At 39.5% G+C, this 15,367-nt stretch overlaps 1 protein-coding gene across 1 annotated transcript in view; it reads right to left on the minus strand.

Annotated features, from left to right (window-relative positions):
- MYO1E (myosin IE) overlaps positions 1–15,367 on the minus strand; it is a 189,285-nt gene that overhangs the window by 57,588 nt on the left and 116,330 nt on the right. The window contains exons 15-18 of the mRNA XM_077263863.1: positions 12,762–12,847; positions 7,060–7,141; positions 6,699–6,805; positions 5,790–5,888 (exon numbers count right to left, since the gene is read on the minus strand). Coding sequence (XP_077119978.1) covers positions 5,790–5,888; positions 6,699–6,805; positions 7,060–7,141; positions 12,762–12,847 — 374 coding nt within the window. The remainder of the gene's footprint in view (positions 1–5,789; positions 5,889–6,698; positions 6,806–7,059; positions 7,142–12,761; positions 12,848–15,367) is intronic.

Genomic DNA, 15,367 nt, shown 5'->3' on the forward strand with positions numbered 1-15,367 from the left:
AAAACCACCAACATTTAGTTTGGTATGAATCTTGCAATGTATCAGTGGTGGTCACTATTTGTGTGTGTGTGTGTGTCTTACATGAGTGACATTTTTAGTTTAATTGGAATTTTGCAATATTTCATATTACCATACATTAGAATATAGGTCACAGAATTTATATTACAATTTTATTATATACAAGCCCACATTTCTATTCGATTTAAAAAAAAGTGTTCAAAGCCCACCCCAATTCTAGAGATCTTCCATCCCATCAATGTCATTTGTCACAATGGGCAGTACGGATTTTCATACAAAAAAACGATATTGGGCAAGAAACACTTAAATGCTTAGACTAATGGATGCATAAATATGTGTAACAAGCTTTGGCTACTAAGGCAATCTGGTAAAGAATCTACTAATTTCCCTCTTTCAAAATCTAAGATTTTTTCTTGTGCTGCTTCGGTTCTCTGGAATCCGCTGCCCCAGACAATGATGTGGATACTGTGAATTAGTCAGATTAACTTTACTCTAAAAGACTTTTTTTTTTTTTTTTTATCTAACGGTCCGTAGTTCTTTCCTTGGCAGCATTTTGGCAAACAGATGCTGGCTGGTGACCCACTCACGCAGCTTAAAATGAACACTCTTTGAAACAAAAAAAAAAAAACAACTCTTATTATAAAGATGGGTGGACCATATAAATACAAGCACCTTTTACCTTTTGCTCTTACTCCTCTTGAATGGTTAAACCATATATTCTTCTGTAATGTCATATATTGTTTGCATATGTAACTCCTGACTTGTAAAATTAGGCGGATTAGTAGTAGTATTAATATTAATTTGTGCTGCAAAAAATTAGGGCTTCATTTCCTAAACTGCAATGTGAAAGAAATATGGAATTGTATTGAAGCCCTTGAAAGTTTATAAACCAGAGTGCCAAATGATAAAAACATGTTATCACCATTGTTGAGAGCATTATTAATGTCTGACACAAGCAGATACTTGGGTCTTGTAGACAGTAAATAATTACAAAGTGGAAATTATATAATCAGTAATAAAATGGAATTAGAAAACTGATCTGTTCATAAACTTCTCTTATCGATAATGGTAAGTAACTTCCTGAAAATGAATGGGATGGAAGCTTCAAAGGTCGTTTCTTAAATCACAATATGCTCAATATAAGTGAATTGATTGAAGCAGTCCACGTCGGAATGTGGCTGGGAGTGTGGATATCGCATACTTCTAGCCATATGACTGCACTGTCACATCACAAGCACCACACAACCTTTACAGCGCACTGCAAGGATTCACAAGTCTGCAGTCAGAGCAACTGGAGACATTCAGGATGAACCTGGAATACCCCTTTTAGTAGGAAGTCTACCTACCTCTTACTGCATTTCTGAGTGTGGGGGAACACTGGAGTACCCAGAGGATGGGTGGGGTGGTGCACTCGTGATACTTGACAGGTCTGAACACCTCCACCTTTCCTGAACATTGCCATCTTCTACACTGCTAAATAAAAGTAGCTTTGCCTCGGCTTAAAGTTAGGCAGATAAAAAGCAACACTTCTAAAATCTAGAGCAAAGAACTTGTAAGTGCACACTCCTTGCCTAGAAGATCAGCCATGGCTGATTGGCAACAATCAATAAACTATAGAATTAAAAATCCCTCCATGCTTAAGGACAGGATTATTAAATATGAAATGAATTGCAATGTTGCTTATTTTTAAATTTTAACTGAAGGGTACAGGGATTTTTTATCACCATTTTTTTGCCTCCTAATCTGAGAGCAGCATAAAGTAGAGGCATAGACCCCGATGCCAGCAACGTATCACTTACTGGGCTGCTTGCTGTAGTTTTCATATATTAAAAAATAAATAAAAACTTAGGAGATTATCCCTAAAGGCCTAACAAACCTGCTACCACGTAGTCCTCCATATTCATGAGTTAAGTATAAGCCCGCTCTCACCAATGATTGGCAGCGTTCTGTCAATGTACAGCGTACACAGAAAGATGCCAATCAGTGGTTTGGGCAAAATTAAACAGAGCTCAACATTTAGAAAACTGGTAATTCTAGAGCAGATAAAACAGTGATTGTTACGTAACCCCTCAGCATCCAGATTATGTTGTGCAGTTATATGTATGTATAATAGTTTCCATGTGAGATGCATGTCCCTAAGGCATCAGCCCATAGGCTGCGCCCCTGGGCAGAGGGGACAAGATATCCCCTCTCTGACCTCTCCCACCTTTGTAATTCCCACAGTAAATATCGGCAGGTTCCGGCCCCCTGCGGCTATTGTAATGCATGTCTAGCCTGCTGCTTTTCAATGGGCCTGCCCTCTGTACCAGTGTGTTATATATTCTGTGTCCTGTGAGTAAAGGGGTTGTCATACTGGAAATACGTGGAGAAGCAGTGATCTGTTATATGTGCCCATGTAACCAAGTAATTCCAGCCAGCGTCCTTCATTCAGACGCCAGCCAAAGCAGAGTGGACCTCCTGAAACACGGGGTGGTACTGAAAGAGGTACTCCAGCACGGCAGACCCCGTTACAGTGATTTTATCAAAATTGCAGCAAGCAGCCTAGTAAGTGACAACTTGAATAAGGGTCACTGCCTCTACATCATGTTCTCAGAGCAAAAACCTCGTGACATTCACTTAAAAAAAAAAAAAAAATTGTACAATATATATATATATATATATATATATATATATATATATATATATATATATATATATATATATATATATATATATATTCTCAATAAATACAGTGAACAGACAAGACGGCGACTTAGCTGAATAATGGTATTTTCGGTTCTGCAGAAGAAGCTTATACATAACCTACCGATATTCTACCTGATTTATGAAGCTGATCACCAACAAGTCTTCTATACACCCAAAAACAGGGCAGCACTTCATATCACACAAAACCAGGCATTGGTATAAATCCAGCAAATGAAGTGAGGGGAAGAAGTAGATAAAATAAAATGTTTATTATACCAATAATACCATATAGTTAAAAATAAAATATATATATATATATATATATATATATATATATATATATATATATATATATATATATATATAATCAAGAAAAGGTGCGGAAAAAAAAAAAATTGAGGGAAGCGGGAACAGGTAATAAACCGAAGGTTCAAATAGCAGACTGTCTCTTAAGATTGGGCTCCTTCAATTGAGACTGAATATCATTATTGAAACATTATGCTTGGCAGCACATCCTCCCGGCAAATGCTTACACTAATTAAATATTAAATATAAGTAATTGATAAAATTCAGAATATGGGCATACTGTCCTTGAAAAATATGAATCAGTGAGATAATATTGTAATAAATATACTGATATGTCATAATATAGTTATAGTAAATGACAAAAGGCAAGCCAAAAAACTGATACAAAATCACAGTATAGCCAATATTATCTCATTATATATTCAAGAATCCTGCAGTCGCTGGTACATGATGCTGCAAATATTAAAAGAAAGGTTTTTACCTCACCGTGTGTTCCTGGAAGAAAACGCCCCTCGATAAAGCTGGGTGAAACGTGCGTCAGGTCAAAGGGTCATAGCTCCATAGCACCACGTTTTCTCCCAGGAACACAATTATTATATAACAATATATTTGTTTGGTATTATTGGTAAAATAAAAATTTAATTTTAGATATTTCTTCTACTCACTTCCTTTGCTGGGCTTATACAAACACCTGGTTTTGTGCGATACCTGATCTATAAAGCAGAGCTTCTCATTTTTAGTCTGTAAATATTGCGGTGATCCAACATCTATGGGAACAATAGAGCTACAATGGCAGAAAATGTGATTAGTTTTCATTTCTTTGCATTGTTTCTGGACAGAAATCTTAGACATTCAGTTTAGGTTTCCAATGACTGGACACTTGAACACACCAGTCATTCACTGGGATCTTTACATGCAAATAAAAAATACTGCACAGAATTGCCTATTCACATCTCTGGTTATTCAGCGCTGCCAGGAATCTGTCAGAAGAAAATAGCAGCAAATAGAGAAACACGCATTTCCAGTCCTGCCAGGTTCTTACACAACCTCTTCCTTTTATTACAGCTTTCAGGACATGAATGATGTCACCGAATCAAAGAGTTCTACACTAATCCTGATCTGCAGCATAGGTGCCGAGGGTAAGCTGTCCAAACCTACAAGTGCTTATTTTCCAACTTGCAAGACACAAGAAGCTAAATGTAATTTTTTTATTTAATTTTTTTTATTTTTTACTTCAAGTGATCATAGCATATTAATATTACTAATTGACTGTAAATGTTGATTGTTCAGATTTTTTCAGTTTTAGATTTTAGATTTTTTTTTGCAGAAAATAAAGTGCACTACTGAGCCACCTATCAAACAATTAAGGATTTGTATAAAACCCAGCACAAACCCACAAAACTGTAGAACCAACTCGTGAATGAAATTTTACAATTTAATCTTTAAAATGTTGATAAAACAATATTCCTAAATTAAAAATTAATTGTATGTCTTCGGTATATGCCATAAATGCCTGATCGATGGGGTTCTCTAGAGCTCCCCCTTCAGTAAACTCTTCAGAGCCTGCCGGCCATGGGTCAGCACAATAGTCACAACACCCTTGTACTCATCGGTAAGGGTCCCAGGTTTATACCCCTTTAGGATGAAAAATCACATTGCCGAGGATGGAAAGACACCAGTGCTGGGTGTAGAATATCTCCTAAGTGTCACATGCCAGGAGCAGACTACTCCTTCAATGCAACTGAATGTTACTAAACCTGATGGACCATCTGGTAAGGTGGAGAGAGCCACACACTGCATAGCATACAGAGGTGTGGTGGAGATTCCTCATGCTTTCACAGATCACACGAACAATGGAAGTATGAAATGATGGTTTTTGGGTGCATTTCCCTTTTAAACACGGAAATCTCACAAAAAAATGACACGACATTGGAGGTCCCAATATGGTGTCATCTATTTCTATGTGATTAGCGTTGTGACTCAGTCTGCAGAAGGCACGCCGAATACAGGTCAGGGTCCACAGACAGAAGGCCCTTTTGCAAGAGCAATATATGCGCCCATTGTGGCCAATAGCTCAGCATATTGCACCACTCCACCAGCATTGGGAGGTATAATTGGGCCCTCTGGGGCCCCCGTGTGGCTGCATAGGCTGTACCAATGGTAGGTCTGTCACCAATACAGGTAATGTAACAGCAGTACTACAGAAGTAAAGAGCTTTCATTTTCCTCAAGCACAGCAATGTGTCGGACAAAAAACAATAATGCTATCCAAATGACAAAGATCAATTCTTAAGGGCTTGCTGGATACATTTGTCTTACTTCTGGAGATTTTCTTTAAAGGGATTGGCTGGTACTTTATACTGATGACCTATCCTTAAGATAGATCATCAATATCAGATCGATGGGGCCCCTTAATAAAAAAATTGTTATCAATGGGATATTCATAAAAAATTTAAGCAAATGCGGTATTTCTGCATGACTATGGAGAGGAGTTTCTCAGATTCCCTATACCCATTCCATTAGCGTGACACTTTTCTACTTCGTATCTTGTGGTCTCAGACTCCTGCATCATCAACTTGCACAGTATTCAGAACTCAAACTGATTATATATCTCATACAAAAACACAGATGTGCAAAAGAAAAAAAGTCTACAGCTTAGTGGTTAGTGAAAAGCTGTCGTTTCTAGTTCGACCCATGAATGATGTAACCAGAGAGGGAAGCCTGGCAGGTTCTCCAGACCTTACTTGTATGTCACATTTAGCAGAGGAATGCCATCCTCACCTCTGCAGGAATTTCTTGAACACCCTCCTGTAGGCATAGCCTGCTCGGCGGACACGAATATTTTCCTTCAGACCCAAATATTCTACTTGATGCTTCACCCTTTGAAAAAAAAAAAATCAGAGTCATGGAGTACAATAGTTTAAAAAGGTCTAGGTTACACGAACACGCAAAGTTCTCCACATATATTGACGTGCCGAATTCTACCAAGTCTATGCCAAACTCATGACGCAATGCCATGAGACCCAAGTCACAGCAGATCTACAGGATGGACCACACAGTGCTCCATCGTATAGTTTGGACAAGCCATTTTCCAGAATGATTTAGGGAATTTGGTCTAGAAACTTAGATTTCTGTCACAGAAGCCAAAACAATGCAACTTTAAGGGTATGTGTCCACGTTCAGGAAACGCTGCGTTTTTGATGCAGCGCTGAGCCCCAGCGTCAAAAACGCAGCGTCCAGATGTTACAACATAGTGGAGGGGATTTAATGAAATCCCGTCTCCACTGTGCAGGAAAAAACGCATGCGTTTTTCCCGCGAAAACGCACATGCGGTGCGTTTTTTAAGAACGCAGCATGTTGCTACAATGAGCAAAACACGCAGGAACACCGCAGGTGACCTGCCAGTGACCTCAGGTGCATTTTTGGTCAGGATTTTACCTGCATAAAATCCTGACCAAAGCCTGAAGCAAACCTGAACGTGGACACATACCCTAACAGCACTAATTTTACATAAGCAACTTCATGACCCCAGCCAGGGATATACAAATAATGCATTAATCCACCCTGATGAAGATGTCCTTGTTCAAGGTGTTGGAGGGAAGCACCTAGCCGTTTGCTCTTTGTGCAACATGCGACGGTTGGACTGAAAAGTGTACAGTGATTTACCTGTATAAATGAGTGGCTACATACCTGCTCTCCTCCCAGTCCCGAGGTTTCTTGGTTTCATTAGGCTTGATGCAGCGGATATAGTGAGGGGTACACTTCATCAAGGTGTTCACCAGGTCATTGGCTTGTTTCTTTAAGAATAAAAAAAAATTGGTAATGAGCAAAATACTACACAGATAATGATTCACTTACCCCATGGGCAGAGCAAGAGGAACTTTTTATAGTTAGTCTAGCAATAGCAAACATCATAGGCACCAACAGAAAGTAGCCTAAAGTGGTGAGAAACTCATGTCACTTGTTTCCTACAATCTGTGATTTTTTTCATAGAGCTGAACAATGTGACATCTATCACTATATTATTTAGATCCTACTTTTATAAGCTTACCTTGATTTTACTGCTTGCCGTTGTTGGACGACCCTTCTTTTCGGCTTGAAGATTTTCAGGAAATAAAGCTTTTATGAAAGGCCTGAGAAAGGTCAAAAAATAAACTTGAGTAACTAAATATTTGTCATTTTTTTATATGTTCAACTTCTTGTTTTGCAGTTAAAGGGTGTTGTCTGGTCTAAAACTACAAGTCTGGAGTCACTCTGACTGCAGACATGTGAATCCTCAAATTGTGAAGAATCTCTGGTGTCAGGACCGGCGGGCACATGGCCGCAGGTATGTGATATGCATACTCCTGGCTACATTCCAACTGGACTGTATCCAGCCACGCTTCATACACTTGCATTGAGCGAGGCTGCACCCATCCAGTGGGAGTATGCATATCACATACTTGCGATCACTGCTGTTCCCGATGCAGAATGACTGCAGACTTGTAGTTTTAGACCACACAATTCCTTTATATTGCAAGTTGATTGGTGGAAGTCTTGGTAGTGAGTTCCACAGATTGCTCCAAAACACCCCGAGCAGCTCTAGAGATCGGAGTGCACACAGATCGGAGAATGGATGCAGTAGAAAAGCATAGACTTTCGACTGCATCTGTACCCTGCTCTATGTGCACGCTCCAATTTCCAGAGCTGTACATTTATAGGGGCGTTTGAGTAATCGAGGGATGAAGGGTGCGGTAGGTTCTCACAACCCATATCCCCCACTAATTAACTTGCAATTAAGAATTTAAAAAAATAACAGCAAACATTTACTCTAATTAGCATTCATAAAATGTAAAAGGTATTTTCAATAATGGTCAGCTGATCAAGCTATCCCTCCCAAACTTCATGCACACTCAGTTATCATGCACGTGTTGCTAATATCAGATATCACACCAGGTTAGAGGGTGAGTAACTGGGCAGCAGAGATCGGTTGAATTGGAGAGGTTCAAGAATGTTAGATGGGAGATGACGACAACAGTGCAAAATTCCTGTAATCCGGTCCTCAGAAACACGACTGAATGCTGTACTAACAGAGCACAAAGTGATGCCAGATATTATTAGCAGGATATTTGAAACAAACATGTAAGACTGAGACAGTATTGGAGCCAGTCAGATCTTTCACGAACAAATACATTTTCTTGGCGCTGTCCACCGGCTGACTTAACCGTCAGGAAGGCCGAACCATGGCAAATTTCATCTGTACACGGACATAAATAACAGCTGGGCACTGTCAGCAAAGATTAGCTTGTGGGAGAACCTGAGGTTCTGTACAGCTTTTACCGAGTATTCCTTTCATTTCTGGCACTCCTTTGTCAAAACACGCAGTCATTTTTTTCAAAGACTTTGTTGGGAAAATAACCTCTCAGACTATTTGTAGACCACAATTGCTATTTTTCTCTCGATTGTGGTTTTATGTACAATCCAGAAGGAAAGAACCGGTCGTGCAATGGAAGCCTAACTGTCAACAACTCTCTTGGTGAGCAGCAAGCAAAAAAATGGATAGTCAAAAGGTATGGTGAATAGTGGGTTTTGCAAGAAAAAGTCAAGGTGTTTTAGTAAAGATGAAGATGGTGCTTTAACCCTTAAAAGGGTTGTCCACTACTAGGACAACCCCTTCTTGATCTAAATATTTGTCTCCAACAAAATAAAAAGCCTATACTCCCCTCCTGTGCCGGCACCGTTAGAGCGGTGTCAGCACTCGTGGTCCTGGGGCTCTCGTGCGGTTGTGACACGTGACCTCGGCGCCCAATCAGCGCTGGTGTCACTGGCCCAACCTTCTCACAAACTGAACATGAAGAGGAGGTCCAGGTTGGAGCTGATCTCAGACTTCATGTTCAATGCGACAGAAGGTGAGAACAATGATGCCAGTGCAGATTGGGCCACCAGGCTCACAAGACACACAACCGCACGAAAGCCTACAGGAGAGAGTATCAAGAGAATGGCGCTGGCACGGAAGGAGTGTGTAAGACTTTATTTTAATCATGGCCAAGCGTGGGGCATGAGAGGAGTTGTCCAAGCAGTGGACAACTTCTTTAAAAACTGGTATTCCCATGTCTAAGATCCTATCCCAATATGTAGTAGGTGTAATAAGATTAAGCAAACACCTCCAATTAGATATGTAGTATAGTTTTACTAATTTGCTATGTCTCTATCCTCATGTGCAGGACCTTAGGTATCCATGGTTATCACCACTAGCAACGAGTAACTCACTATATCAGTTGTAGTAACCAGAGATACCTAAGGTCCTGCAATACCTGTACATGAGGAAAGACATCGTGAATCAGAAAAACTATACTACATTTATTATTGGAGGTATTTGCTAATATTACACCTACTACATATTAGGATAGGATATTGGAGATGGGAATACCCCTTTAAAGGATAGAACAATTTTCCATTTTTGCACCTTCATTTCCCCTCTTTTCTTCCAAGTGCCATAGCATAATTTTTCTTACTTACAAAACCATATGAGAGTGTTTTTTTTTTTTTTCTTTTTAATGGGACTAGTTGTTCTTTTGAATGACATCACTATTATAAGGTTTACTGGAAAATGAGAAAAAAAATTCCATGTGAAGTAAAATTGTGGAACAACAAAAAACCCCACTATTCCACAATTGTTTTTAGGGTTTTTTCTGCACGAGTTAATTCTATAGTGTAAAAATATATATTATAATATATATCACGTGGAAATATGATTGCCTAGATCAGTACAATTATGATAATACAAAACATGCATTTTTATTTTTTCACCTTTACAGTTTTACAGATTGGGTTAATTGTATAACTTCGATAGATCAGACTTTTATGGACATGTTGATACCAAATGTGTATTTTTTTACTTATACATTTCCTTATTGCTAACTGGTAAAAAAGGGAAGCGATTTAAAAAAAAAAAAAAAAAAAGTGAACTTTTTACTTTGTTAGTCCCCTTTGGGACCTTGAACCTTTGATCGTTCTAGGATAGAAGAAATCAGACGAACATCCAGGTTGTATCGCTGCTCGTAAATGCCTTGTCAATTGCTGACAGCGGCATTTAAGAGACAAACAGCTGCGTTTTCCACCGCTACTAAAGGTCAGAGCTCATTTAAAGTAGTGCCCTTCATGAAAAACAATGAAAGCATGAAACCTGCGAGCCAGAACGTTATATTACACGATCCGACAGGATTCCACTGTAAACTATATATCAATCCAATAATTGCAGCAGTCTGGGCAGTAGATATAAAATACGCTGTGATTTATTGGAGTAATCAAATTAAATTTGGAGCAAAGCCAAGATACGCAACAGATGGTTTATTAGAAACCATTAGAACTCCCCGACTAGCTAGCCTACTATTAAAGGCAACATGTCTACAGAAAGTTTCCTGTTGCTTCAGGTAAATTACAAAAAAAAAAAAATGTTAAATCTAGATTTTGCTATGGAAAATTTTTTAAAAGACCTTTTAAGAATGAAATCTTGCACTTGTTCTGTGCAGAAGACTAACAATGTCATAGACAAGATGACAATGACAGGTAACAACTCTACATCAAGGAACTAATACTGGATCAATCATCCACAATAGGCGATTGTCATTCTGAAGGGAGAGGGTGGAGGTGAGCTGTGACAATCTCCCCTGATTGAAGCATGTTTACATTAGAAACCCTGAAGGCTTCTATAAATAAATTATATATATATATATATATATATATATATATATATATATATATATATATATATATATATATATATATATATATATATACATACATATACATATATATATATATACACACACACACACACACACAGTGCCTACAAGTAGTACTCAACCCCCTGCAGATTTGGCAGGTTTACACATTTGGAATTAACTTGGCATTGTGACATTTGGACTGTAGATCAGCCTGGAAGTGTGAAATGCACTGCAGCAAAAAAAGAATGTTATTTCTTTGTTTATTTTTTTTAAATTGGGAAAAGTTTTTTCAGAGGGTCATTTATTATTCAACCCCTCAACCCACCAGAATTCTGTTTGGTTTCCCTAAAGTATTAAGAAGTAGTTCAGGCACAAAGAACAATGAGCTTCACATGTTTGGATTAATTATCTCTTTTTCCAGCCTTTTCTGACTATTTAAGACCCTCCCCAAACTTGTAAACAGCACTCAAACATGGTCAACATGGGAAAGACAAAGGAGCATTCCAAGGCCATCAGAGACAAGATAGTGGAGGGTCACAAGGCTGGCAAGGGGTACAAAACCCTTTCCAAGGAGTCGGGCCTACCTGTCTCCACTGTTGGGAGCATCATCCGGAAGTGGAAGGCTTATGGAACTACTGTTAACCTTCCACGGCCTGGACAGCCTTTGAAAGTTTCCTCCCGTGCCGAGGCCAGGCTTGTCCGAAGAGTCAAGGCTAACCCAAGGACAACAAGGAAGGAGCTCCGGGAAGATCTCATGGCAGTGGGGACATTGGTTTCAGTCAATACCACAAGTAACGTACTCCACCGCAATGGTCTCCGTTCCAGACGAGCCCGTAAGGTACCTTTACTTTCAAAGCGTCATGTCAAGGCTCGTCTACAGTTTGCTCATGATCACTTGGAGGACTCTGAGACTGACTGGTTCAAGGTTCTCTGGTCTGAGGAGACCAAGATCGAGATCTTTGGTGCCAACCACACACGTGACGTTTGGAGACTGGATGGCACTGCATACGACCCCAAGAATACCATCCCTACAGTCAAGCATGGTGGTGGCAGCATCATGCTGTGGGGCTGTTTCTCAGCCAAGGGGCCTGGCCATCTGGTCCGCATCCATGGGAAGATGGATAGCACGGCCTACCTGGAGATTTTGGCCAAGAACCTCCGCTCCTCCATCAAGGATCTTAAGATGGGTCGTCATTTCATCTTCCAACAAGACAACGACCCAAAGCACACAGCCAAGAAAACCAAGGCCTGGTTCAAGAGGCAAAAAATCAAGGTGTTGCAGTGGCCTAGTCAGTCTCCTGACCTTAACCCAATTGAAAACTTGTGGAAGGAGCTCAAGATTAAAGTCCACATGAGACACCCAAAGAACCTAGATAACTTGGAGAAGATCTGCATGGAGGAGTGGGCCAAGATAACTCCAGAGACCTGTGCCGGCCTGATCAGGTCTTATAAAAGACGATTAGCTGTAATTGCAAACAAAGGTTATTCCACAAAATATTAAACCTAGGGGTTGAAGAATAATTGACCCACACTTTTGTTTAAAATTTATAAAAATTTAACTGAGCAACAAAACTTTTTGGTTTGTAAGATTTATGCATCTGTTAATAAATCCTGCTCTTGTTTGAAGTCTCTAACTTATTTGCATCTTATTAAACCTGCTAAATCTGCAGGGGGTTGAACACTACTTTTAGGATATATATATATATATATATATATATATATATATATATATATATATATATATATATATATATATATATATATATATATATATATATATATATTCTCTGACTGTTTAGTGCTACTAATGTCCATATGGAGGTGAGAGTCTTACATTACTGATCCCAATGTGAAGATTACAAGATTTTCTATTTCATTCATATAGATGGGGATATGAAAAATAAATCTAATACATTTTAAAAACAGGTAATTTTCTCATGACACTCACTATAATGCAAACTCTCAGGACAGTCAGAACGAGACTCTACAAGTGCTGCATGGGACAAGAATTTGATTTGAGGGGTGAGATCTGATGCGGAATACTTACAACTGGCTACTTTGCATAAGCTCAATGAGGTCAGTAAATAGCACATCCCGATTCCGCTCACAGAATCCATCCATGTCATAAGACACCTGAAAAATAAATAGAAGTGAGGGACCAATACTTTGCCCAGCTGCATTTTCTGAGATACTAAACCACAGTAAGCGTTTGAGACCACTAAAAAGGAAAGGGTTAATATCACAACCTATTTTACATTTCCACTTGCCCGCAGTTTATTACCAATTATGGCTCATCGCTCCTGATTCCGTACGGCACAAGAGGATGCAGGTGGAAAACAGGAGTAAGACACTATTGTTATGCAGGAAGAACAGTAAAAAAGGAACCTTCACTGGTTTCCTAACATTGTCCATCATACAATCACTTTACTCCCCAAAACGGCCTCAAATAATGTAGAAGCCAATGCTGGGGTGACAAATATGGCAGAGGTCAGGTATTATGACAATATAAGGAAATGTGCTAGTTTGTCACTCCAGTACCTTTCAGTCCATACGACAGTTTTACAACTTGTCATGCACAGCAGACATCCACCTATCCTGGATGTCTCCAGAACCAACCCCTCTAAAGGCTACATTCACCCAACCATATTTTCAATTGGAGTGCTGTCTATAAAAGTGACCTCACATGGAAAACCTTCGGATATAATGCAGCGGTGAGCTGGCTGTCAGTCAAGATGTCAGCAGTGACACCCTGTCGCCAGGACAGAGCGCAAGAGAAGGAACTGCACTGTCAACGCAACAGAGGAAGTAAAAGAATCACCACCAGGAGCGGTCGTAACAGGGCAGAGCAGGAAGGTAGTTCGCATCTACCTGCTCATAAGGACTTGGAGCCATATTAAAAAAAAAAAAAAAAAAAAAAAAAAGTTTGAACGGGGTATTCCCATCTCTAAGATCCCAATATGTAGGTTAATAATATTAGCAAATACCTCCAATTAGCAATGTAGTATGGTTTTTCTGAATTGCTATGTCGTTTTCCTCATGTGCAGGGCAGTGCAGGACCTTAGCTAGATGCTAGTAGTCATAACCATGGATACCCAACTGTCACTATATATGAGTGGCCATAACCATAGATACCCAAGGTCCTGCACATGAGGAAAGCGACATAGCGAATCAGAAAAACTATACTACATTTCTAATTGGAGATATTTGCTAATATCATCATCATCACACCTACAACATATTGGGATAGAATCTTGAAGATGGGAATACCCCTTTAAGTCCCAAATAACCCCTTTAACTGCTGATGTATTAAAATTAACGCCATATAGATGAAAAATCATTTATTTTTGCATGAAAAACAGATATTTTTTATACAGTTCTATGAAATTAGCCAAACAGACAAATTTCTTGGCTTGAGATATTTAGTGTATGCACGGCTACCAGGTATTTCAGCATCTATTGCATCAAGTATATGCAAAGAAATCCCACTTCCACGTGCCGCTTGTGTTTGCCGCTTGTGTTCCTGTGCCGCTCGTCAATGGTCGCTCAATTCCCTAGTGTTGTATTTCTATCCCGGCTCCAATTGCATTTAAAGATCGCTTTGACACTTCTTATTTCCACCTAAGGCCTTGCTGCTGATAAAATTAAATCTGCTTTCCAGTTTTTACTGTGTTAACCACAACACGATTATAAAAAGGCGCGGGCAGAGCGAAGTGTGAGCGTCTGTCAGCACATTCTTCGGCAATTAAACAAAATGCACACACACAGGGAGTATTCCACAAACATCAGACCCCTCTGAAGCCTGGCGTCAGGAGCACGAAGACGTCGCTGGAGATCTGACCCACAGACGACGTTACATAGATTCATTCTGGATTAACTGAATGGTGTTCAACACAACTGGCTTTATGATAAAAGTCACACTTGTCCATCTAGTTTCATGGGGAAACACAAGCTGTAATATGCCGTCTTCTACACAGTCAGATAAATGAAATACAACCTTCAAGGACAAGTAACACTATATCCAAATAAGGCCAAATATAACTTTTTTCGTTATGTGACCAGCATATTCAAAGTGTTGAATATTTCCATTTTCACTGTCTGCATGAGTGCCTACAGATTATTTTTGACAATTTATGACATTTTTGAATATCTCACTTGTGGGCTTTGCGGAGTAAACTGTGATAGGGTTAGCAGCGGACAGGGAGTTAATGAAGGCTTTATTGTACTGCCGTGGGCCTCACTAATGCAGAAGAGTAGCAACATATACTATACCTACAGAAAAAGATTTGTATGCCTCTCCCCTGTCACCTCCTAGTCTCTAGGGCAGGGGCTGCAGCCCATCAATTCATGGAGACCTTAAAAGGTCCATTGACAATTCATTGACCATTAACACTTTAACGGCCACTGTATCGTGTTCTTATAGCAACTGTTTAAAGGATTTCAACAGGCGCAATAAGATATTGCAGCTCTTTAGAAGGAGATTGCAGCGCTGTGTGTGGTTCAATCCCAATTCCTAGACTATCGTGAACAGACTTGGGCATCAGGCATGGATCAAAGACATTGATGCCGACAAGAATAGCAACAACTAACTAATGTTTCTGAAACTTCTGTGTATTGGCACTGCTCTATTCAAATGGAGTGTCAATGGCATAGCAT

This window comes from Ranitomeya variabilis, chromosome 5 (genome assembly GCF_051348905.1).
Source record: "Ranitomeya variabilis isolate aRanVar5 chromosome 5, aRanVar5.hap1, whole genome shotgun sequence".
Classification (NCBI taxonomy): Eukaryota; Metazoa; Chordata; class Amphibia; order Anura; family Dendrobatidae; genus Ranitomeya; species Ranitomeya variabilis.